Here is a 24,192-nt window from a genome sequence, read left to right as displayed (position 1 = left end):
TTTCCTGCCTCGAGTTCGAATCCGGTTAGCGGGGTGGAGGAGGAGGGGGGGGAAACCCCGAGGAACCGGATCGAACCGTGTTCCTGGGTGCAACGGCTGCTCGCTCCGGAGTCAGATCTTCTTCTCCCCCTGGCTGGGGTCGCTCTTGGCGGTAACGGCTCTCCCGACTTGCTGGGGGGCTTCCCAGGCGGGTTGGACTACATCTCCCATCGTCCCCGACTCACGGGTGGGTGTCTTCGAGCTTTCCGGCTCAGGCTGAGTTTTAATTGGGTTTTTAACTGGGGTTTTACACGTTGCAGGGACTTAGTTTAATCTTTTTTTAAAAAAATTGGTCTTAATTTTTGTATTAATGTTTTAAAATTATACCCTGTAAACCGCCCTGAGTCCTTCGGGAAAGGGCATAAATTAAATTAAATTAATTAAATTAAATTTTCCCCCTTCCCCGATCGGAGGTCCAAAGATGACAGAGCGAAAGACACGTGTTGTTTCTCCCCTCCCCCCTCCCCTCCCCTTTAGGAGTTCCCACCTTTCCCCTCGATATTTATTTATTACTCTTGATTAGATGTTTATCCCGACTTTGTTAACTTTGTAAAGTCATTCAAAGGGGCGGGGGGGGGGGCAGGGGGGGAAGACATCCCTAATCCTCCTTTTAATCCACCTATTTTCCCCACGACAACAGCCCTGTGAGGTGGGCTGGGTGGGGGGGTGAGGGAGAGAAAGGAAAAAGAGAGAGAGAAAGGGAGAGAGGGAGAAAGAAAGAAAAGAGAGAAAAAGGGAGAGAGAGAGAAAGAGAGAAAAAGGGAGAGAGAGAGAGAAAGAGAAAATGGAGAGAGAGGGAGAAAGAAAAGAGAGAAAAAGGGAGAGAGGGAGAAAGAAAGGAAAGAGAGAAAAAGGGAGAGAGAGAGAAAGAAAAGAGAAAAAGGGAGAGAGGGAGAGAGAAAGAGAAAAAGGAGAGAGGGAGAAAGAAAAGAGAGAAAAAGGGAGAGAGGGAGAAAGAAAGGAAAGAGAGAAAAAGGGAGAGAGAGAAAGAAAAGAGAGAAAAAGGGAGAGAGAGAGAAAGAAAAAGGAGAGAGAGAAAGAAAGAAAAGAGAAAAAGGGAGAGAGAGAGAGAAAGAAAAAGGAGAGAGGGAGAAAGAAAGGAAAGAGAGAAAAAGGGAGAGAGAGAGAAAGAGAAAAAGGAGAGAGAGAAAGAAAGAAAAGAGAGAAAAAGGGAGAGAGAGAGAAAGAGAAAAAGGAGAGAGAAAGAAAAAGAGAAAGAAAAAAGGAAAAGGGAGAAACAAAAAAGAGGGGGAGAGAGAAAGGAAAAAGAGAAAATAGAGAAAGGGAGAAAGAAGGGAGAATGAAAGAGAGAGAGAAAGAGAAAAAGGAGAGAGAAAGAAAAAAGAAGAAAGAAAAAGGAGAAAGAAAGAAAGAAATGGAGAGAGAAAGAAAAGAGGGAGAAAGAAAGAAGGAGAAAGGGAGAAAGAAAAAAGAGAGGGAGAGAGAAAGAGACAAATAGAGGGAGAGAGAGAAAGAAAAAGAGGAAAGAGAGAAAAGAGAGAGAGAGAGAGAATGACCCCCAAATCATCCCAGCTGGCTTTATAATTTATAACCTTTTTTGGGGGGGGGTGTCTCTAAAAATGTTTTTGAGTTTCTCCAACTTCAAGAACTCCCGAGTCAGTTTGCAGAATTCGGTTCTGATGCAGATCCCCAGTAGTCCTACGGAGTCCCAAATTTCCGTCGCAAAACAAGACCGTTGTTAACTGACTTTTGCCTCGGTTTACGACCGTTCCTGCCACGGTTGTTAAGTGAATCGCTGGGGTTGTTAACTTAGGAAGATGTCGGTTGAGGGACTCCGGCTTCCCCCCTTGACTTGGCTTGTCCGGAGGTCGCAAAAGGGGAATCACCTGAGCCGCCCCCCCCCCTCCCCGGACAGGGCAACTGTCATAAATATCAGCCAGTTGCCAAGGGTCTGAATTTTGATCACGTGACCAGGAGGGATGCTGCCACAGTCGTAAGTGTGAAACGTGGTCATAAGTCACTTCTTTCAGTGCCCTTGTCACTTGAAACGTCCAGTAAATAAACTGTCGTAAGTTGGGGACTTTACCTGTATACATTTTCATAGTAACTACATTGCGGTTCATCGCTTTTTCCAGGGCCGTTGTAACTTTGAACGGTCGCTAAGCAGACTGTTTTGCACATCAGTGTCCACCTGTACACAGGTTTTCTAGGCATAAAGCCGGGGGTCTTCAAACTCTGCCCTTTGATGAACTTGTGGACTTCAACTCCCAGAATTCCTCAGCCAGCGTGCCTGGCTGAGGAATTCTGGGAGTTGAAGTCCACAAGCAGGGCTCTTCAAACGTGGCCCTTTGATGACTTGTGGACTCCTCAGCCAGTGTGAGGGAACCAGAATTCCTCAGCAAGCGTGAGGGAACGATAACCCTTTTATGACTTACCTGGCTGAGGAATTCTGGGAGTTGAAGTCCACAAGTCATCAAAGGGCCAAGTTTGAAGACCCCCTGGTCTAAAACCACTTGAAGATGAGTGGACGTCAACTCCCAGAATTCCCCCAGCCAGCAAAGGTTTACCAGAATTTAGCATGGATAAAGAACAAATTGGGCCTTTTCCCCCCATAGGGTAACTTTCTTAACAGATAGTGGGGATGCAGTAGACGTAATATACCTTGATTTCAGCAAAGTTAAAAAAAAAATAGCCAATGAAAACTGGCTGGGGAATTCTGGGAGTTGAAATCCACAAAAGTCTTAAAGCTGCCAAGTTTGGAGATCCCAGTTGTAGGGCAAACTGGCTCCCCTTACCTTACTTCAAACTTGACCCTTTGATGACTTTTGGACTTCAACTCCCAGAATTTCTCAGCCAGCGTGTCTGGCTGAGGAATTCTGGGAGTTGAAGTCCACAAGCAGGGCTCTTCCAACTGGGCCCTTTTAGGACTTGTGGACTTCAACTCCCAGAATTCCTCGGCCAGCGTGCTTCAAAGTCATATCTCACATGTTATCTTGGTGGTTTATTTTATTTTTATTTTTCGCAAGAGGGCTCAGAAATGGGGGAGGCCACACGCAAGTTCGGGGCCCTCCGGCAGGAGCTAGTCACCGCCTTGATCCGGAATCCTTCCGAACAGAGTGCCGAATTTTTGCAGCGGCTGGTGGAAGCGCCCTTGTCCCCCGCCCAGAAGTATCTGGAGATTGATGCCAAGGGCATTTTGCGAGCCAACGTCAAGGAGCAGGTGAGCAATGGGGGGGAGAGGGAGGGTAGATCCTGCTTTGGATGCTTTACCAGTTGAATGTCTGCCTGCGACGCTCTTTTTTTTCCCCCATTGGGGGAGAGGAAACCACTCTCGGTGCCAAGGAGCAGGTGAGGAGTGGGGTAAGAGGGAGGGTAGATCCCATGTTGGATGCTTTACCTGTTGAATGTCTGCCTGCGACGCTCTTTTTTTTCCCATTGGGGGAGAGGAAACCACTCTGTGCCAAGGAGCAGGTGAGGAGTGGGGTAAGAGGGAGGGTAGATCCCATGTTGGATGCTTTACCAGTTGAATGTCTGCCTGCAACGCTCTTTTTTTCCCATTGGGGGAGAGGAAACCACTCTCGGTGCCAAGGAGCAGGTGAGGAGTGGGGTAAGAGGGAGGGTAGATCCCATGTTGGATGCTTTACCTGTTGAATGTCTGCCTGCGATGCTCTTTTTTTCCCTTTGGGGGAGAGGAAACCACTCTCTGTGCCAAGGAGCAGGTGAGGAGTGAGGTAAGAAGGAAGATAGATCCTGTGTTGGATGCTTTACCTGTTGAATGTCTGCCTGCGATGCTACTTTTTCCCCATCAAAGGGAAGAAACTTGACCATGTAAAGCAGGGGTCTTCAAGCTTGGCCCTTTGATGACTTGTGGACTTGAACTCCCAGAATTCCTCAGGCAGGAACGCTGGCTGAGGAATTCTGGGAGTTGAAGTCCCCAAGTCATCAAAAGGGCCAAGTTTGAAGACCCCTGGTGTAAAGGCTGACGATTAAGCAGAGGTGAAGGAATCTTTTTTTTAAATGTACTTATTGTTTTATATTATATTTTTTACATTGTCTTCAGCCCTGCCCCCGCCCCCGCCAGTCCCTTGACAGTGAGATTGGCGGCATATAAATTAATAAATAAATAAATAGAAATAAATAAATAAATAATACAAATCAAACCCAGCCTGGAAGCGGAATGGAGTTTAAGGGAGCTGGGCGTAAGGAGCCAGGTAGGATCTGGGCTTCAAGGATGGAAGGGTGGGATCCTGCTCGAGTCATTTCTCTTTCCGTTGCGGTGGCATCACCCCAAATTAGCGACACGGTCCTCCAGCTGCCATTTCCAAAAGCAAGGCTTCTAGTCCTCAAGAGAGAAAACACTTTGAGAGGACTCATTGCGGATAGTCCTTGAATCACGACCACAAATCTCCCTGGCTTGGCCAGGCGGTTGTTAAGCGACTCGCGCCCAACTTTGCATCCCTTTTTTTTTTAACCGCTTTTTGAAGTGGATCACCGCCGTCGCTAAGTGGATCGCACGGTTATTAAGTGAATCTGGCTTCGCCCCGTTGACTTGGCTAGTCGAAAAACCAGATAGGTCGGGAGGTCGCAAACGGTGATTGTGTGACTCTGGGACACCGTAATCATTTTCAACACACGGCAGTTGCCGAGCAACGGAATGGGGGAACTCTACGACCGTCGTAAGTGCGAGGACTGGTCGTAACTCACGTTCTTCAGCGCCCTTATCACTTCCAGCGGTCGCTAATTGAGTAGGAGTAAGTTGAGGACCGTGCTTCTGGGATGCCTCGTAAGCCGGCTGCATTCGAACCCGGCACCAGCTTCTGTATTTTTTATTTTATTTTATTTTTTTAAAAAAGGCGTTATCGAACCACCAATCCTCTTTCAGTTCCAGGTGGATCTCCGCATGGTCTCCACCGCCTTCCAGATCCTGGAGAAATACGGGCGCAACCTTCTGCATCCTCGCAAACCTTATTTCTGGCGCATGGTCAAATTTAATAATCCCGTCTTCCGGGATACGGTGGACACGATCCAGGTAAGCTCCCCCTCCCCCCAATCTTCATGAGGATCCCACTGGATTTAAAGTTGTTTCCAGAGAAGATTCCCAAGGCTTTAAAAAAAGAAAGAAAGAAAGATGGACGGACACTTTCTCAGCGGGTGCCAAAATGAAACTGGAAATTTTTAAATTCCGATTTTCTTTTTTTCCTATCTGACAAATTTGCAGGGACTGGCAATGTGGATAAATATTTCATACCTTGGGGCAGGTCCTTCATAATTGGGATCCTTTCCTGAGGGAAAGAACCTTGTTCTGGGAATCGCGAGGAATCCACAGAGCTACTGCATGCTGTCTATGTTTAGCAGATAAATCTCCCAGAATTTTTTTAATAAGCAAAATCGGTGTGTTAAACTTTACCGGGCTTCCCAATTTATTGCACATTCTCAACCTGGGCCACTTTAAGAGGGGTGGACTTCAACTCCCAGAATTCCCTAGCTGGCTGGGGAATTCTGGGAGTTGAAGTCCTTCCCTCTTAAAGTAGCCCAGGTTGAGAAATATTGGTTTTAGAACAGGGCTCTTCAAACTTGGCCCTTTGATGACTTGTGGACTTCAACTCCCAGAATTCCTCGGCCAGGCACACTGGGTGAGGAATTCTGGGAGTTGAAGTCCGCAAGTCATCAAAGAGCCAAGTTTGAAGACCCCTGGTCTGGATCCAAGCCTGCAGTTTCATCAAAATGGCCGACTGAGGAATTCTGGGAGTTTTTTTGTTTGTTTATTTTATTTATTTATTTATTTATTTAGATTTATATACCGCCCTTTCCCGAAGGACTCAGGGCGGTTTACAGGGCATTTAAAAGAAAATCAATACAAATGTTAAAACAAATTTAAAAAGATTAAATAAAACCCTGAAAAAAATAAAAAACCCAGTTAAAATTAAAATTAAAAAATTCTCAGCCTGGGCCAGAGAGCTTGAAGAGCCAGGTCTTCAGGTCCCGGCGGAATGAACGGAGGTCGGGGGCAGTCCTAAGCTCCACAGGCAGCTGGTTCCACAGGGCAGGCGCACCCACTGAGAAGGCCCTACCCCTGGGTGTTACCTGCCGGCAATCTTTAACCGGCGGCACCCTGAGAAGACCCTCCCTGTGGGAGCGCACTGGACGAAGGGAGCTTGATGCTGGCAGCAGGTGTTCCCTCAAATATCCCGGACCCAAGCCATTTAGGGCTTTATAGGTCATCACCAGCACCTTGAATCTCACCTGAAGGGCAACCGGAAGCCAATGCAGCTCGCGGAGTAGAGGTGTTACATGGGAGTATCGGGAGACCCCCATCACGACTCGCGCGGCTGCATTCTGCACCAGCTGAAGCCTCCGGGTGGTCCTCAAGGGCAGCCCCATGTAGAGAGCGTTGCAGTAGTCCAAACAGGTCACGAGCGCATGAGTGACTGCGTAGGGCATCTCGGTCCAGGTAGGGTCGCAACTGGCGCACCAGGCGAACCTGGGCAAAAGCCCCCCTGGTCACGGCTCCTATATGTTCTTCAAAAGTGAGCCGCGAATCCAGGAGGACGCCCAAGTTGCGAGCCCTATCAACCGGGGGGGGGTAACACCTCACCCCCCATCGTTAGAGATGGAATAGTGTGGTTGACCCGAGATGCCGATATGCACAGCCACTCAGTCTTGGCAGGATTGAGACGAAGCCTGTTTCTCCCCATCCAGACCCGGACCGCTTCCAGGCAACGGGACATCACGGCGAGGGCATCGCTGGGTTGGTTTGGGGTGGAGAAAAAAAGTTGGGTATCATCAGCGTACTGATGATACCCCACCCCAAAACCACGAATGATCTCGTCCAGCGGCTTCATATAGATGTTGAACAGGAGGGGCGAGAGAACCGACCCCTGAGGAACTCCACAAATGAGAGACCTCGCGGTCGACCTCTGCCCTCCTGCCAACACCGACTGCGAGCGTCCCTGGAGATAGGAGGAGAACCACCGTAAAACAGTGCCTCCCACTCCCAATCCCCCGAGACGCCGCAGTAGGATACCATGGTCGATGGTATCAAAAGCCGCTGAGAGATCTAATAGGACCAGGACAGAGGAGCAACCCCTGTCCCGAGCCCGCCAGAGATCATTCACCAGCGCGACCAATGCCGTCTCCGTGCTGTGTCCGGGCCTGAAACCCGATTGGTAAGGGTCCAGATAATCAGTTTCCTCCAGGAACAGAGGAAGCTGATGCGCCACCACACTCTCAACAACCTTCGCCAGAAAGCGGAGGTTGGAGACCAGACGATAGTTATTTAAAACAGCTGGGTCCAAGGCAGGCTTCTTGAGGAGGGGTCTCACCACTGCCTCCTTCAGGGAGGCGGGGAAGACACCCTCCTTCAAGGAAGCAGTTATTACTGCCTGGAACCAGCCTCGTGTCTCCTCCCGAGCCGCATAAACCAGCCAGGAGGGGCACGGGTCCAACAAACAGGTGGTGGAGCTCAGCCTCCTCATCACCCTGTCCACATCATCAGGGGAAACAGGGTCGAACTCAGTCCAGATAACGTGCTCAAGACTGTCTGATTCCTCCATGTCAGACTCTGCCCAGTCAGAGTCCAGGCCGGTCCGGATCCGAGCGATTTTGTCCGCCAGATGATGACTAAACTCCTCGGCCCGCCCCTGCAAGGGATCCTCCCTCACCTCCTGGTTAAGAAGGGAGCGAGTCACCCTAAACAGGGCGGCCGGGCGATTATCTGCGGACGCGATAAGGGCAGCGAAGTAATTAGCTTCGCCGTCCTCATCACCGCAAGATAAGACCTTATAAAGGTTCTTAACTGCAATCGGTCATTTTATTTAGATTTATTTATTTATTTATTATTTTGACTTCTATACCGCCCTATTCCCGTAGGACTCAGGGCGGTTTACAGGGCAATTAAAATCATACCATACAAAAGTTAATTTTTTTTGAAAGCAATTAAATTTAAAGCCCAAAAGTTAAAACATTTAAGACCCAATTAAAACCCCTCAGTCTAGGCCCGACAGCTCAAAGAGCCTAGTTTTCAGGTTCCGGCAGAAATGAGCGGAGGTCGGAGGCAGTCCTAAATTCCTTCGGAAGTTGGTTCCAAAGGGCAGGCGCGCCCACAGAGAAGGCCCTCTCTCTGGGAGTCACCCGCCGGCAATCCTTCACCGGCGGTACCCTGAGAAGGCCCTCCCTGTGGGAGCGCACAGGACGATGGGAAGTGGATGCCGGCAGCAGGTGTTCCCTCAGATAATCCGGGCCTATGCCATTAAGGGCTTTATAGGTCATCACCAGCACTTTGAATCTCACCCGGAAGCCAATGCAGCTCGCGGAGGAGAGGTGTTACACGGGAGTAATAATAATAATAATAAAGTTGGAAGGGACCTTGGAGGTCATCTAGTCCAACCCCCTGCTCAGGCAGGAAACCTTATACCATTTCAGGCCAATGGCTGTATCGGGGAAACTCCCATCAAAACTCCACAAGTCATCAAAGGGCCATGTTTGAAGACCCCCCACCCCACCCCCCACCCCCGATTTAGAATGCCAGTTTTAAGGTTGAAATCTCCTCTTTTTATGTTCAGGGCTCCCCAAATGTAGGGGATGAAATTTCCTTTATTTATTTTGTAAGACTTTTGTTTTTTTTTTTGTGTGTGTGGTTTTTTTCTTCCGCTTCCGAAACAAACGAAGGAATCTGCTGAGATTATCCTTTCTTTTCCGGCAATTTCCAAACGATTTAAATAAGAATCGGCATCGTAGAACTCTTTGCCAAAAGGCCCCCTGTCTCTCCGTGGGTGTTTGTGTATGTGTTTGTATATGTGGGTGTGTCGCTCTTTTGCTTGCCTTCCTGATCAGCTGAAATTACCCTTTCTTTTCCCGCCATTTCCAAACGTTTCCACATAATTTCCAAATAAGAGTTGGCATCGAAGAAACGTTTGCAAGAGGCTACCTCTCTCTTTCTCTCTTCCTCTTTCTTCTCTCGTTTTTTATCTTTCTCTTCTCTCTTTCTTACCCTTTCTCTCTCCCTCTCCTTCTCTTTCTCCCTTTATCTTTCTTTTTTTTCTTTCTCTTCTCTCTCCCTCTTTCTTTCTTCTCTCTTTCCCTTTCTCTTCTCTCTCTTTCTCTCCTTTCTCTCTCTTACTCTCCCTTTCTCTCACCCTTTTTTCTCTCTCTTTCCCTTTTCTCTCTTTCTTCCTCGTCTTTCTTCTCTCCCTTTTTCTCTTCCTCTTCTCTTTCTCTTCTCTCTCCCTCTTTCTTTCTTCTCTCTTTCCCTTTCTCTTCTCTCTCTTTCTCTCCTTTCTCTCTCTTACTCTCCCTTTCTCTCACCCTTTTTTCTCTCTCTCTTTCCCTTTTCTCTCTTTCTTCCTCGTCTTTCTTCTCTCCCTTTTTCTCTTCCTCTTCTCTTTCTCTTTCTCTCTTCCTCTTTCTTCTCAACCCTTTTTATCTTTCTCTTCTCTCTTTCTTACCCTTTCTCTCTCCCTCTCCTTCTCTTTCTCCCTTTATCTTTCTTTTTTCTTTCTCTTCTCTCTCCCTCTTTCTTTCTTCTCTCTTTCCCTTTCTCTTCTCTCTCTTTCTCTCCTTTCTCTCTCTTACTCTCCCTTTCTCTCACCCTTTTTTCTCTCTCTCTTTCCCTTTTCTCTCCTCTTTCTTCCTCGTCTTTCTTCTCTCCCTTTTTCTCTTCCTCTTCTCTTTCTCTTTCTTTCTCTCTTCCTCTTTCTTCTCTCCTTTTTTATCTTTCTCTTCTCTCTTTCTTACCCTTTCTCTCTCTCCTTCTCTTCCTTTCTTTTTTTCTCTTCTCTCTCCCTCTTTCTTTCTTCTCTCTTTCCCTTTCTCTTCTCTCTCTTTCTCCTTTTCTCCCTTTTTTCTCTCTCTTTCCCTTTTCTCTCCTCTTTCTTCCTCGTCTTTCTTCTCTCCCTTTTTCTCTTCCTCTTCTCTTTCTCTTTCTCGCTTCCTCTTTCTTCTCTCCCTTTTCCGCTTCTCTCTTTCTTACCCTTTCTCTCTCCCTCTCCCTTTCCTTCTCTTTCTCCCTTTTTCTTTTTTCTTTCTTTCTTCCTCTTCCTCTTCCTTCTCTCTTTCCCTTTTTCTCTTCTCTCTCTTTTAATCTTTCTCCCTTTCTCTCTCTCTCTCTCTCTCTTGTACGTGTCACCCCTTTGCTTGCCAAAATAACGCCTTGTCTTCCGGCAGGGTGGACGGGACGTCCTACGGCTATACGGCTATTCGGAACAAAAGGCCGACGGGCTTTACTTCCCGGATCATCAGCTCGAGCCAGACATTCCTCACGTGGCGTCCGTCACGGTGGACGTCATGCTACTCCGTGCGGAGCTCACCCTTCTCCTCTCGGTACAGAGGGCTGGGGGGGGGGCGGAGACCAAGCTGGGCTGGGGGGGGTCTATGTAACCTCTCGGGGTCCCTGATAAGAGTTGAAGGAGGCTTGTGATTCCTTTTCCTGGTATAGGAAACGCATCCAAATCCTCAGATGTTGCAAGAATTGATCCAAGGGCAGCAGGCCTTACAGGTGAGTAGCGCTACGGGGCAGGCTGGGGGCGGGAGGGGGGGTAAAGAATGGAGTGAGGTGGGATGGGGGCCCTTGCTGGCTGTGGTTTTGTTATAGTAGTATTTCTCATGCCTGAAGATGTGGGGACTTCAGCTCCCAGAATCCCCCAGCCACCAAAGGGCCAACTTTAAGATGTGGAGACTTCAGCTCCCAGAATTTCCCAGCCACACAAAGGGCCAACTTTAAGATGTGGGGGACTTCAGCTCCCAGAATTCCCCAGCCACTAAAGGGCCAACTTTAAGATGTAGGGACTTCAGCTCCCAGAATTCCCCAGCTACCAAAGGGCCAACTTTAAGATGTGGGGACCTCAGCTCCCAAAATTTCCCAGCCCCCAAAGGGTCAACTTTAAGATGTGGGGACTTCAACTCCCAGAATTCCCCAGCCCCCAAAGGGCCAACTTTAAAATGTGGGGACTTCAGCTCCCAGAATTCCCCAGCCACCAAAGGGCCAACTTTAAGATGTGGGGACTTCAGCTCCCAGAATTCCCCAGCCCCCAAAGGGCCAACTTTAACATGTGGGGACTTCAACTCCCAGAATTCCCCAGCCCCCAAAGGGCCAACTTTAAAATGTGGGACGTCAGCTCCCAGAATTCCCCAGCCCCCAAAGGGCCAACTTTAAGATGTGGGGACTTCAGCTCCCAGAATTTCCCAGCCACCAAAGGGCCAACTTTACGATGTGGGGACTTCAGCTCCCAGAATTCCCCAGCTTCTTGGATGAGAAGCGAAACACCTTCAGAGACAAACAGGAAGTCCCGTTGCCTCCTGAAAAAGCACCTTTGGGACAACTGAGGACACAGACAAACCTCCAAGCAGCCTCAATGACTCTCTAAAAGAAGACAAACGACCAGCTGTCTGCAAGGAGTATAAATCCTTCCCTTCCCCACCATTCAGTCAGAACTGAAGAAAGCTTCTGGGATGAGAAGTGAAACCTCTTCAAAGAAAAACAACGGAAGTCCAGGTGCCTCCTGAAGAAAGAGGCAGGTGCCTCCTGAAGAAAGATCCTCCTTCTGTGGTCCTCATTCTTCTTTATATTTCTCCAGGTCAACAAGGCTGCCGATGCCAGACCTCTGAATCCACTATTTGCTATCTCTCATGCAGGTAATGGGAGAAAGAGCCGCCGCGGATTGGTGGTTAGGGTTAGCCACATTCACGGGACTTATTTTGTACTGCAAGCCAGGATCATAATCAAACCTAGATGCTGTTTAGACAAGAGGCAGGGCAGATGTTTAAAAGTCTTCTGGCATCCCGAGCAGCCTTTCTCCAATCTCGGCCGCTTGAAGAGGTGCGGACTTCAACTCCCAGAATCCCCCAGCCAGCCTCGATTTACGGCCACAGTGGAGCCCGAAATTTCTGTCGCTAAGCGAGTTTCGCCCCATTTTGCGACCTTTCCTGTGGCAGTCGTTAAGTGAAACGCTGCAGTTGATAAGTCAGTCCCACGGTCGTTAAGTGAAACTGGCTTCCTGATGGGTTTTTGCTTGTCAGAAGAGGTCGCAAAAGGGGATCACGTGACACGGCAGCAATTTGTCATAAATGTGAGCCTGGCTGGGGAAATCTGGGAGTTGAAGTCCACATGTCTTCATGCAGTTGAGATTTGAGAAACACGGTTCTGGAGGCTTCCTAGTTGTTTAATGACCATTCCAAGTTACAATGCCGCTAAAAAAAGTAACTTATGAATGTTTTCCACACTTACGACTGGTTGTAGCCTCCCCATGGTCACTTGATCAAAATTCACAGCCTCGGCACCTGGCTCATATTTATGACGGTCACAGCGTCCCGGGGTCACGTGATCCCCTTTTGCGACCTTCTGACAAGCAGAGTCAACCTGGGGGGCAGGGGGGAGCCAGTTTCACTTAACGACCGTGTGACAAACTTAACAAATACAGCGATTCAGTAAACAAAACTGTGGAAGGAAAGGTTTGTAAAATGAGGCAAAATTCTCTTCATAAATGTCTCACTTAGCAGCCGTATTTTTTCAGCTCAATTGTGGACTACTTGCAAATCCTGTATTAATTCCTGCCCAGCTTTGGAATAAAACAGGGGTCTTCAAGAGCATGGCCCTTTTATGACTTGTGGACTTCAACTCCCAGAATTCCTCAGTCGGCCATTTTGATGAAACTGCAGGCTTGGATCCAGACTAGAGGTCTTTAAACGTGGCCCTTTCATGACTTGTGGACTTCAACTCCCTGTTCTAATGCATCTTGATCCGGGAATTCTGGGACTTGAAGTCCACAAGTCATGAAAGGGCCAAGGTTGAAGACCTGTGAAATAAAATCTGCATCTGATGTAGAGATGGAATTGAATCTTGGTTTTTCAGCCATAAGCAGAACGAAACTTGAGACTTGTGGGTTTTTCCCCACCCTACCCCACCCCCTTTTTTTCCGGCCTGCAGGGAATCTTCCTCCGGACACCTGCCAGCTTTGTGGTTTAGAAGCTCCGTCGCAGCACTGTGCGGCTTGCAATCAGAGTTTGTGTTCTAACTGTGATTGGCTGTTTCACAAGCATCCCTCCCGGACGCATCACCATCGGGTGCCCATGAAGAACCCTGGAAGAGCGTGGCAGAGTCCCCCACCACCACCCAATCCCAGGTAAGCCTCAGGGTACAAATAATAATGGAATAAGGAATAAGTGATGGGATGGACTGGACTGGTCTGGACTGGACTGGACCAGAACAGAACAGAATAGGAATAAATAGAATAGAATAGAATAATAAAAGGAATGGAATGGAATTAGGACAGAATAGAATAGAATAATAAAATAAGGAATGGAATGGAATGGAATGGAATGGAATGGAATAGAATAGAATAATAAAATAAGGAATGGAATGGAATAGAACAGAATAGAATAGAATAATAAAATAAGGAATAGAATAGAATAGAATAATAAAATAAGGAATGGAATAGAATAGATTAATAAAATAAGAGAATAGAATAGAATAGAATAGAATTAAGGAAAGAATAGAATAGAATAGAATAGAATAGAATAGAATAGAATAGAATAGAATAGAATAGAATAGAATAGAATAATAAAATATGGAATGGAATAAAATAGAATACCCCATGATCCCATGCTGTGGCTGCTACGACGGTCGTAAGTGTGAAGTTGTGAGTCACTTTTTTCCCCCAGGTTGTTGTAACTTTGGTTGCTGAACACATGGCTGTAAGCCAGGGGGTCTTCAAACTTGGCCCTTTCATGACTTGTAGACTTCAACTTCCAGAATTCCTCAGCCAGGCACGCTGGCTGAGGAATTCTGGGAGTTGAAGTCCACAAGTCATATAAAAGGGCCCCTAGTTCCCCACCCCTGTTCTAATCCACCTTCCTGGCTGAGGAATTCTGGGAGTTGAAGTCCACCAGTCATAAGAGGGGGAGCATAGCTCCCCACCCCTGTTCTAATCCATCTTGCTGGCTGAGGAATTCTGGGAGTTGAAGTCCACCAGTCATAAGGGGGGAGGGGCATAGCTCCCCAGCCCTGTTCTAATGCATCTTGCTGGCTGAGGAATTCTGGGAGTTGAAGTCCACAAGTCATATAAAAGGGCCCCTAGTTCCCCACTCCTGTTCTAATCAAACCTTCCTGGCTGAGGAATTCTGGGAGTTGAAGTCCACCAGTCATAAGGGGGGAGGGGCATAGCTCCCCAGCCCTGTTCTAATGCATCTTGCTGGCTGAGGAATTCTGGGAGTTGAAGTCCCCCAAGTCATAAAAGAGCCAAGTTTGAAGACCCCTGTTGTAAGTCAAGGATGGGCCAGATGGTACATTCGGTTATTATGTTGAGGAAGTTTTATCGATTAGTCACTCCGTTGCGATTCATTTAAATCTCAATTTAAACTGAAATGCTCCCCTCTCGGCAGCCTCTCCAGCATCCACTCGGAAACGGCTTCTCTGCGGCCCCCCAGCCTCCCCCCATTCTCAGTCTCCGGCAGCCTGCCCTGTCCACGCCTGCCGTGGCGCTGCGCCGCTTGTCAGAAGAACAATGATGCCTCCTCCGTCCTTTGCATCAGTTGCGACCGGCCTCGGGGCTGCAAGACCCCCCAGACCCTCGGCCTGGAAGACGAGCTGACCCACCAAGGCCAGCTGGCCAGAGGGCGCTGGTCTTGCCAAACCTGCACCTTTGAGAACGAGTCGGCCACAGTCCTCTGCGCCGTTTGCGAGAGGCCACGCCTGGCTGGCAGACCGGGCACCGGCGACGCCAAGCCCCTGATAGCCTGGGGAGAAGAGAGCGGACGCCAGCAGGAAGATGTGAGTACTGGGGAGGTGGGGGTCGGGTTTGTGGGGGGGGGGCTTTCCTAAGTTTTTAAAGTTTTGCTTTTAAAACGTTTTTTTACAAAACCTTGGAAAACAAGCCGGAGATAGCGGGAGCTAGGTAGTAAATATGGCAAATAGGTGATTTTATTTCTTGATTTGGCTCCTGACAAACGACTCAAGGGGGAGGACATGTTCAATATCCTATTTTCCCCGCAGCAACAACCCTGCGAGGTCGGCTGGACTGAGGAGGGAGTCATTCCCCCCCCTTTGCCTTCATCCCTAAGGCGGGACTAGAATTCACCGTCGCCTGGTGGTTGGCCCAAAGTCATCCAGCCAGTTTTCGTATTTAAGACGGGACTAGAACTCACCGTTTCCTGGGGGTTGGCCCAAAGTCATCCAGCCAGCTTTCATATGTAATGCGTGACTAGAACTCACCGCCTCCTGGTGGTTGGCCGAAAGTCACCCAGTCGGTTTTCACACCTAAGGCAGGACTAGAACTCACTGTTGCCTTGTGGTTGGCCCAGAGTCATCCAGCCAGCTTTCATATTTAAGGCGGGACTAGAACTCACCGTCTCCTGGTGATTGGCCCAATGTCATCCAGCCAGCTTTCATATTTAAGGCTGGACTAGAATTCACCGTTGCCTGATGATTGGCTCAAAGTCATGCCTAAGGTGGGACTAGAACACCCTATCTTCCTGGTGATTGGCCCCAAATCACCCACCCGGCTTTGATGCCTAGGGTCAGACTAGAACTCACCGGCACCTGGTGATCGGCCCAAAGTCACCCAGCCGAATTTGATCAGACCTCAAAAAAGGCCAGATTAGATGTCTGAATGTCTGATCTTCCCCGTGCTCAATCTCGAACTCCGATCTAAGCAGAGCCCAACCTTGCACCCTGGCGCTGATCTAGAACCCGTGCCCCTCTCTTCCCACAGGCCCCCAGCTGGCAGTGCGAACACTGCACTTTCCGCAACAGCATCCACCGACGTATCTGTGAGATGTGCAATTGCACCAGCCTGCACGTTGATCCCCAGCCCCCGGGCCGGGCCGAGAAGGACGAGGTGGGCAGGCTGAAGCGAGAGGTGGTAGAAGCCCCCGCGGAGCCCCAGGGCCTGTGGAAAGCCCCGCCCACCTCGCCCGAGGAGGCGGAGCATCAGAGGCAGGCGAAGCTGCGGGACGACGGGCAGAAGATGGTGGCCATGATCAGGGTGAGCCCTCCCCCGCCTGAAAAGCGAGGCCCCCCACCATCCCTTTTAAACCTTTAAAAGGCGCCTCCTTCCAATTGGAACGCCGGCTAAGGATTGTGGGAATTGTAGTCCATCTACCAGGGGTGCCATCTTTGGAGGCCCAGGGGCCTTTGGATAGCAAGCCTGGCCAAACTCTTTTTTTTCTTTTATAGACATGTCTATGTACATGTTTGTCTACACGCAAACACTTAGGGGAGTGCTATTAGGAATGTTTGCTGCCTTTGATTACTTATGTAATAGTTGAGACAGGTGATTAGATAGAAATGGGTAGATAGATTGGATGGATGGATGGATGGATGGATGGATGGATGGATGGATGGATGGATGGATAGAGATAGACATAGAGACAGAAAGAGAGAGATAGGCTGATGATGGATGGATGGATGGATAGATAGATAGATGGGTAGGTAGGTAGATGGAGATAGATAGATAGATAGATAGATAGATAGATAGATAGATAGATAGATTGATTGATAGATTGATAGATAGATAGATAGATAGATAGATGATATGGATGGATATAGAGAGATGGATGGATGGATGGATGGAGAGAGAGAGAGATATGGATGGATGAATAGACAGACAGAAACACACGAGACATGATGGATGGATGGATGGACAGACACACACACACAGAGAGACATGATAGATAGATAGATAGATAGATAGATAGATAGATAGATAGATAGATAGATATAGTTAGATGATAGGATAGATAATAAGAGAGATTTCACACACACAAATAGTATGTATGTGTATGTATACGTATAGATACAATTATACATATTGTAATGGTAGATAGACACCTCGTTATGTGTGCCTGTATGTGGGGATGTCTATATTTGTCCTTTTTTAAAAAAATGAACAACTCCAGTTAGTGAACATACATAATGCTTTTTCCTCCTCCTATTTTCCCCACAACTACAACAACAACACTGTGATGTGGATTGGCCTGAGAAAGAACAACTGGCCCAGAATCCCCCAACCCGTGCCAGGTGGATCCACCCATCCTGCTTGCAAAAAAAAACAACACCAAAACGATCTCCAAATCCATTCAATCAGCCATGGTTGTCTCCTCAAAGGGTTATTAAACGGTCGTAAGACGAGGACTACCTCCAGCTTCTTCTTCTTCCCAGCCAAGATAGTTGCCAACCAGCTTCGGCGTCCTCTCTCGGTTATCTCGGCCTCGTTGACCTGGCTTTGTCCCTTGGCCCCCACAGGAGGCGGAGGGCGTGGGCGTAGCCCCCGAAATGGTGGCGGCCGCCTTGTGCTACTCGGGAGCCGAGCTGCCCTTGGCCTGGCTGAAATCGGAGCTGCCCTGTGTCCTGGAAGGCATGGCGGAACTGGCCACTCAGCGAGGCGCGGAGGAGCCCGACGGTGGGCTGGGCGCCATCACGCTCCAGGAAGTCCAAGCCGCCTGGGTGGCAAGCCGGGGGGATGTCGACGACGCCGTCAGCCGATGCCTCAGTGCCCGTCGGAGCAAGGTGAGCCTGGACGAGAGGCGTGGGAAAAGGGAAGCAGACATTAGAATCACAAAAAGGATGTTGAGAGTTTGGGGGGAAAAAATTCAGAGGAGAGCAACTAGGACGATCCAAGGCCTGGAGACTAAAACATACGAAGGACGGCTGCGGGACTTGGGTATGTCTAGTGCAGGGGTAGGCGACCTGGGCTCTTTTGTGCCTCGTGGACTTCAACTCCCAGAATTCCTGAGCCAGCATGGCTCAGCTTGGAAACCTCTCCCTTTTTTGGGGGATCTTGTTCTTCGCTCCACAGGTGCGGGAGTTGAAGTCTCTGGGCTTTGAAGAGCGGGGCACCGTCTTGCAAGCCCTGTACGAGAACAACGGGGACTTATGGCGCACGCTGGTCCAGCTGCAGCGTGCCCGCTTAGCGCCTTTCCACCAGCGGCTGTGGGAGAGCGAAGACCCTCCCATGGACTTCCACACTGCTGACCGACAGGTGAGCGAGAGAGGAAATGGAGGGATCAGGAGCCTCTTTATCGCCGCTGGCTGGGCCGCCGGAAGTACCCCTTGTCCTTTCTCATCTCGTTCCTCGCCAGGCGCTGCTGCGGCGTCTCCTGGCCTCGCTGTCTCTGCCCAGCTGGGGCCGGGCCGAGTTGGTGGTCTCGCTGATGCTCGAGCAGCCCGATGAAGGCTGGGAGTTAGCCGACATTGTGGAAGCCGTCAAGGCCTCCCCGAACCGCGACTTCATCAAACGCTTGCTGAGCTGGGAGTGCGCCGTATGCAGTCTGGCCTTGCCGAGGAACAAGGTACCGACGGGCGGGGTTTTTTTTTTTTTGTCCCAAAAGGGGCCGGTTGGCTGTCTCCGATCCATAATTAAGTCCGCTTTTTCTTCGTCGGTTTGAGCGCTGACGATTTTTCCCTCCTTTTTGCCTGAATGTCGGTGGAGTTTCTCAAATCGTCCAGGGTCACGTTTGTCCCAGAGGTGTGTGGGGTTTTTTTTGTTTTGTTTTTTCCAAGAGACAACTAAACTTTCTTGCTTTTCTTTGAAGAGGTTTCGCTTCTCATCCTGGAAGCTTCTTCAGCTCTGACTGGAGGGTGGGGAAAATGGAAGGGTTTATACTCTTTTGCAGTCATCTGGTCCTTCTTTTAGAGCAGGGGGTCTTCAAACTTGGCCCTTTTATGACTTGTGGACTCCAACTCCCAGGATTCCTCAGCCAGGCACGCTGGCTGAGGAATTCTGGGAGTTGAAGTCCACAAGTCATAAAAGGGCCAAGTTTGAAGACACCTGTTTTAGAGGATTGTTGAGGCCACTCGGAGGTTTGTCTGTGTCCTCAGTTGTCCCAAAGGTGCTTTTTGAAGGGCCAACTGGACATTCTTGGGGTGTTTTTTTTGAAGACGTTGCGCTTCTCGTTCCAGAAGCTTCTTCAGCTCTGAGTGAATGGTGGGGAATGGAAGGTTTGGTATTCCTTGCACAGGTGACCTTGAGGACACAGACAAACCTCCAAGTGGCCTCAACAACTCTCTAAAAGAAGGCAAATGACCAGCTGTCTGCAAGGAGTATAAATCCTTCCATTCCCCACCATCCAGTCAGAACCTGAAGAAGCTTCTGGGATGAGAAGGGAAACCTCTTCAAAGAAAAACAAGGAAGTCCCGTTGCCTCTCGAAAAAGCACCTTTTGGACAATTGAGGACATAGATAAACCTCCGAGTGGCCTCAGCGACTCTCTAAAAGAATGCAAATGACCAGCTGTCTGCAAAGAAATATAAATCCTTCCATTTCCCCACCATCCATTTGCGTCTGAATGTTGATCACGTGACCATGGGGACGCAGCAACGGTCATAAGTGCGAAAAAACCACTCATAAGTCACTTTCTCCCCCCCCAATGCTGTTCTAACTTTCCACGGTCACTAAACGAGAATGCTTGTAAGCCGAGGAATATTTGTATTTAAAAGCAAACGGGGGGGGGGGGAATTTCTCAGGAATCCTGGGATGCTTCCGGACAGAAAACAGATCCCAATTTTTGGCTCCCCGCCCTCCCGCCCATCTCTCCTTCTCTTTTCAGATGCAGTCACTAACGTCGTGCGAATGCACAATTTGTCCGGAGTGTTTTGCGCTTCACTTCACCATCGCCGTGAAGGAGAAACACATCACCGATTTGGTGTGTCCGGCTTGTTCCGAACCGGAGATCAGCGACGAGCGAGAACTACTGAATTATTTTTCCACTCTTGATATTCAGGTGATGTTTCTCCCACTCTGTTACCCCATTTGACGCAGGGGGTGTGTGTCTTGTTTTGGTGCCGGTCTTCTTTTTGAGAGTCCAAATTTTTATTAGAAAAAGAAGAGACTGGACAGCCATTTGTCTGAAATGGTCTAGGGCACAGGTCGGCAACCCGTGGCTCCGGAGCCGCATGCTCTCAGTCGCCCGGTGCACGCGCACCTCTTCGAATGGGCAGTGGTGCGCACGCACCTCTCCAAATGGCACTGCCCGTTCCGAGAGGTGCGCGCGCAACTTTCCAAAGGGCGGAGGTATGCGCGCAACTCTCCCAAGCCGCCGCCGTCCCGTTTGCACAGCTGCCGCGTTTGTCCATGTTTGACGAACGCGGCACCTCTCCAAAGGGGAGACCCGTCACCGCGCAGGTGCCTCCTATTTTGCGCATGTGCAAAACGTTTTTTGCGCATGCGCGTGAGTGGACGCACGCGCGCGCACTTTTTGCGGCTCCCACTTTTTTGTTTGTGTGATGGAACTGGTTCTGAGTGGCTCTTTTCCTTTTTCCGGTTGCCGACCCCTGGTCTAGGGCTTGGGTAGGCCACCTTGGCTCTTTTAGGACTTCAACTCCCAGAATTCCTGAGCCAGCATGGCTCAGCTTGGAAACCTCTCCCTTTCCCCTCAGCGTGGCTGCCTCAGGAATTCTGGGAGTTGAAGTCCGCAAGTCATAAAAGAGCCAAGGTTGCCTACCCCTGGTATAGGGTTTCCTGCCTGAGCAGGGGGTTGGACTAGATGACCTCCAAGGTCCCTTCCAACTTTATTATTATTGTTACTGTTATTTATTTATTTAAAAATATAAAATATATAAAAAATGAAAACGGGCAAAATAGGGGAGGAAAAAAAGGGGGAAGAGGAAACAGTGTAGGACAAACGAGAAAAGAAAATGAATAGCCTGGACTTCCTACCCTTTTTAGAATTAGAATTAGAATAAGAGAGTTGGAAGGGACCTTAGAGGTCATCTAATCCAACCCCCCCCCAGCCGAAGCAGGGGACCCTACACCATTTTTGACAGACGGCGCAGTAGAATAAGCAAATAACCTACAACCTCAAATTTTTTACTTTTATTTATTTATTTATTTATTTATTTTATTGGATTTATATACCGCCCTTTCCCGAAGGACTCAGGGCGGTTTACAGGGTACTTAAAACAGTGATACAAAAATTAAAAACAATTAAAAACAATTAAATTTAATCCCTGAGAATAAAACCCCAATTAAAACTAAAAACTCTCAGCCTGGACCGGGGAGCTCGAAGAGCCAGGTCTTCAGGTCCCGGCGGAATGAACGGAGGTCGGGGGCAGTCCTGAGCTCCACGGGCAGCTGGTTCCAGAGGGCAGGCGCACCCACCGAGAAGGCCCTCCCCCTGGGTGTTACCCGCCGGCAATCTTTCACCGGCGGCACCCTGAGAAGACCCCCCCTGTGTGAGCGCACTGGACGAAGGGAACTTGATGCCGGCAGCAGGTGTTCCCTCAAATATCCCGGACCCAAGCGCTTTAGGGCTTTATAGGTCATCACCAGCACCTTGAATCTCACCCGGAGGGCAACCGGAAGCCAATAAAGCTCGCGGAGCAGAGGTGTTACATGGGAGTATCGGGATGCCCCCATCACAACCCGCGTGGCCGCATTCTGCACCAGCTGAAGCCTCCGAGTGGTCCTCAAGGGCAGCCCCATGTAGAGAGCGTTGCAGTAGTCTAAGCGGGAGGTCACGAGCGCATGAGTGATTGTGCGTAGAGCATCTCGGTCCAGGTAGGGCCGCAACTGGCGCACCAGGTGAACCTGGGCAAAGGCCCCCCTGGTCACGGCTCCTATGTGATCTTCAAAATTGAACCATGAATCCAGGAGGACGCCCAAGTTGCGAGCCCTATCAACGGGGGGTAACACCTCACCCCCCATCGTTAAAGGTGGAATAGTCTGGTTAACCCGAGATGCCGGTATGCACAGCCACTCAGTCTTGGCAGGATTGAGACGAAGCCTCAATATACACTGGCCGTTTCTATCACGGTGAACTGTTCTAAATCAACAAAACCCCAAACCAAAAGTTCCATTTTTGGTTTTTCCCCACCTCAAGCAAAACGTCCCAAACTGGTTTCCAAGTGAAAATGAAACTAGATAAGTTCCTGTCTTTAGTTTGCTATTTATCTGAACAAATTTATCGAGCTACCCAGCTTAAGCCTAACTGGCCTCTGGATAGTTGACAACATTATAAAAAAATCCAAAATATCATTTTAAAAAACCATTAAAAAAAAGAGCAATTGAAACAATCCGTTTTGCCATTCTGCGCTAACCCAATCACCTTCCCCATTCGTGGTGGGAATTGATGTGTCCTTCCATCCTGACACATCCAAAATGACCGCCGTTGTCCACACACGGGTAGTCCTTGACTTAACGGCCACAATTCAGCCCCAAATTTCCGTTGCTAAGTGAAAACCGTTGTTCAGTTTTACGACCTTCCTCGCCGCAGTTCTGAAGTGAATTGCTGCAGTTACTAAGTTAGCAACACCGTTGTTAAGCGAATCTGGCTTGCCCCATTGAGTTTGCTCATCGGACGGTCGCAAAAGCGAATCCCGCGACCCCGGGACTTTGCAGCCTGTCGCAAATACACACCGGTTGCCAGGGGTCCGAATTTTGACAACCGGGGGGATGCTGCAACGGTCCTAGGTGTGAAAAATGGTCCTCGTAATTTCTTTCCAGCGCCGTTGTAACTGCGGTTGCTGAATGGATTAAGAAGTAACCGTTGCAAACTGAGGCTCTCGTAGCAAAGCTGCAATGTTTTCTTTCTTCGCGCCTCAAATCAGAAAGAAAGAGAGAGACAAAAGGAAGGAAGGAAGGAAGAAAGAAAGAGAGAAAGAAAGAAACATTTTCTGCTCTCAGAACGAGTCAGTTATTCCAGGATGCGTGGTGGATTCTTTGAAAACTTTTTTGGGGTGTGTCTGCCTAGGTGAGCCCCTCAATTCTTTCCATTGGGCTTCTCCACAGTTGCGCAGTTGTTTGGATCAAGAAACGTACGACCTCTTCCACAAGAAACTGACCGAACACGTACTTATGCAGGACCCCAAGTTTCAGTGGTGCACGCATGTGAGTAGCCCCCCCCGGTGTCTTTGGTTCCCAAATAAAAGGGGAGAAGAGCCGAAAGTTGGGGTGTGCACGCGAATGAGAAGGGAACCCCTCAAGTCAATGAACGAGTAGACCGTTCTTCTAAGGAACGGGGACTTCCGGTGGATAGATGCACTGCCTTTCCCAACTGGGAGCCTTCCAGGTGGGTGGAGTGACTACAACGCCCATCATTCCACTAATGAGCCCAGTTGGGGTGAGGGGGAGTCGTAGACTCACGGACCAGTAGGTTTCCTGGCTGGGGAATGGGTATTTGAGACAAACCTGCCCGCTTAGGGAGACTATAAAAATAAATTGGTTTCCTGCTCTGGCTGCTTGAATTTGCTCGGTATCTGAAGAAACTTGGATTATTATTATTATTATTATTATTATTATTATTATTATTATTATTATTATTATTATTATTATTATTATTATTATCGGTCCACTGCTTAAGGAGCCAGGCTAGAAGGCAGGACACTGTGAGTTCTAGTTCTGCCTTAGGCATGAAAGCCAACTGGGTGTCTTTGGGCCAATCATCTGGAGCCTGGGAGTTCTAGTCCCACCTTGGGCGTGAAAGCCGGCTGGGTATCTTTGGGCCAATCACTAGGAGCCTGAGAGTTCTAGTCCCACCTTAGGCATAAACACTGCATGGGTGACTCTAGGCCAACCACCAGGAGCCTGGGAGTTCTAGTCCCACCTTAGGCATGAAAGCTGGCTGGGTGTCTTTGGGCCAACCACTAGGAGCCTGGGAGTTCTAATCCCACTTTAAGCATAAAAGCCAGCTGGTGACTGTGGGCCGATCACCAGGAGACGGTGAGTTCTAGTCCTACCTTAGGCATGAAAGCCGGCTGGGTGACTTTAGGATGATCACCAGGAGACTGTGAGTTCTAGTCCTGCCTTAGGCATGAAAGCCCGCTGGCTGAATTTGGACCAATCATCAGGAGACTGTGAGTTCTAGTCCCACCTTAGGCATGAAAGTCGGCAGGGTGTCTTTGGGCCAATCACCAGGAGACGGTGAGTTCTACTTCTACCTTAGGCACGAAAGTTGGATGGAAGGATGCTTTGGGGCCAATCACTCTCAGTCCAGCCCAACTGACAGTGTTGTCATTACGGGGAAAATAAGAGGAGGGTGGAGTATTGCATACGTTCGCCAATTATTTATAAAAATAATCAAGACATGTAGATAAATCAACAATAAACAGCCATTCACCACCACCCCTCGAGAGGACATCTTGAAATGAACCTTTATTGTCAAAGTACAACTATGTGTAAATTGAGATTAGCTGAGCCTCCCTAGGACTAGGAGCTGGTTGTTTTAAAGGCGAGTCCAAATGTCCAGCTGATGGAGATAACCTGCACGG

At 49.0% G+C, this 24,192-nt stretch overlaps 1 protein-coding gene across 2 annotated transcripts in view; it reads left to right on the top strand.

Moving 5' to 3' along the window:
• RNF31 (ring finger protein 31) overlaps window positions 1-24,192 on the top strand; it is a 35,552-nt gene that overhangs the window by 278 nt on the left and 11,082 nt on the right. The window contains exons 1-14 of one of the 2 annotated variants that reach the window (XM_083379108.1): window positions 124-226; window positions 3,027-3,220; window positions 4,883-5,029; window positions 10,162-10,317; window positions 10,433-10,492; window positions 11,571-11,628; window positions 12,920-13,115; window positions 14,374-14,761; window positions 15,702-15,974; window positions 17,234-17,497; window positions 17,787-17,969; window positions 18,070-18,279; window positions 19,536-19,709; window positions 22,715-22,813. In XM_083379108.1, the coding sequence (XP_083235234.1) occupies window positions 3,038-3,220; window positions 4,883-5,029; window positions 10,162-10,317; window positions 10,433-10,492; window positions 11,571-11,628; window positions 12,920-13,115; window positions 14,374-14,761; window positions 15,702-15,974; window positions 17,234-17,497; window positions 17,787-17,969; window positions 18,070-18,279; window positions 19,536-19,709; window positions 22,715-22,813 (2,391 nt within the window). In that variant the 5' untranslated portion in view covers window positions 124-226; window positions 3,027-3,037. Of the gene's footprint in view, window positions 1-123; window positions 227-3,026; window positions 3,221-4,882; window positions 5,030-10,161; window positions 10,318-10,432; window positions 10,493-11,570; window positions 11,629-12,919; window positions 13,116-14,373; window positions 14,762-15,701; window positions 15,975-17,233; window positions 17,498-17,786; window positions 17,970-18,069; window positions 18,280-19,535; window positions 19,710-22,714; window positions 22,814-24,192 lie in introns of those variants that run through there. The other variant, XM_083379109.1, reaches the window with a different exon arrangement.

The sequence above is a fragment of the Vipera ursinii genome (genome assembly GCF_947247035.1).
Source record: "Vipera ursinii genome assembly, chromosome: Z".
Classification (NCBI taxonomy): domain Eukaryota; kingdom Metazoa; phylum Chordata; class Lepidosauria; order Squamata; family Viperidae; genus Vipera; species Vipera ursinii.
The sequence above is the reverse complement of the archived record's forward strand: the minus strand, read 5'-3'. Positions and strand labels throughout refer to the sequence as shown.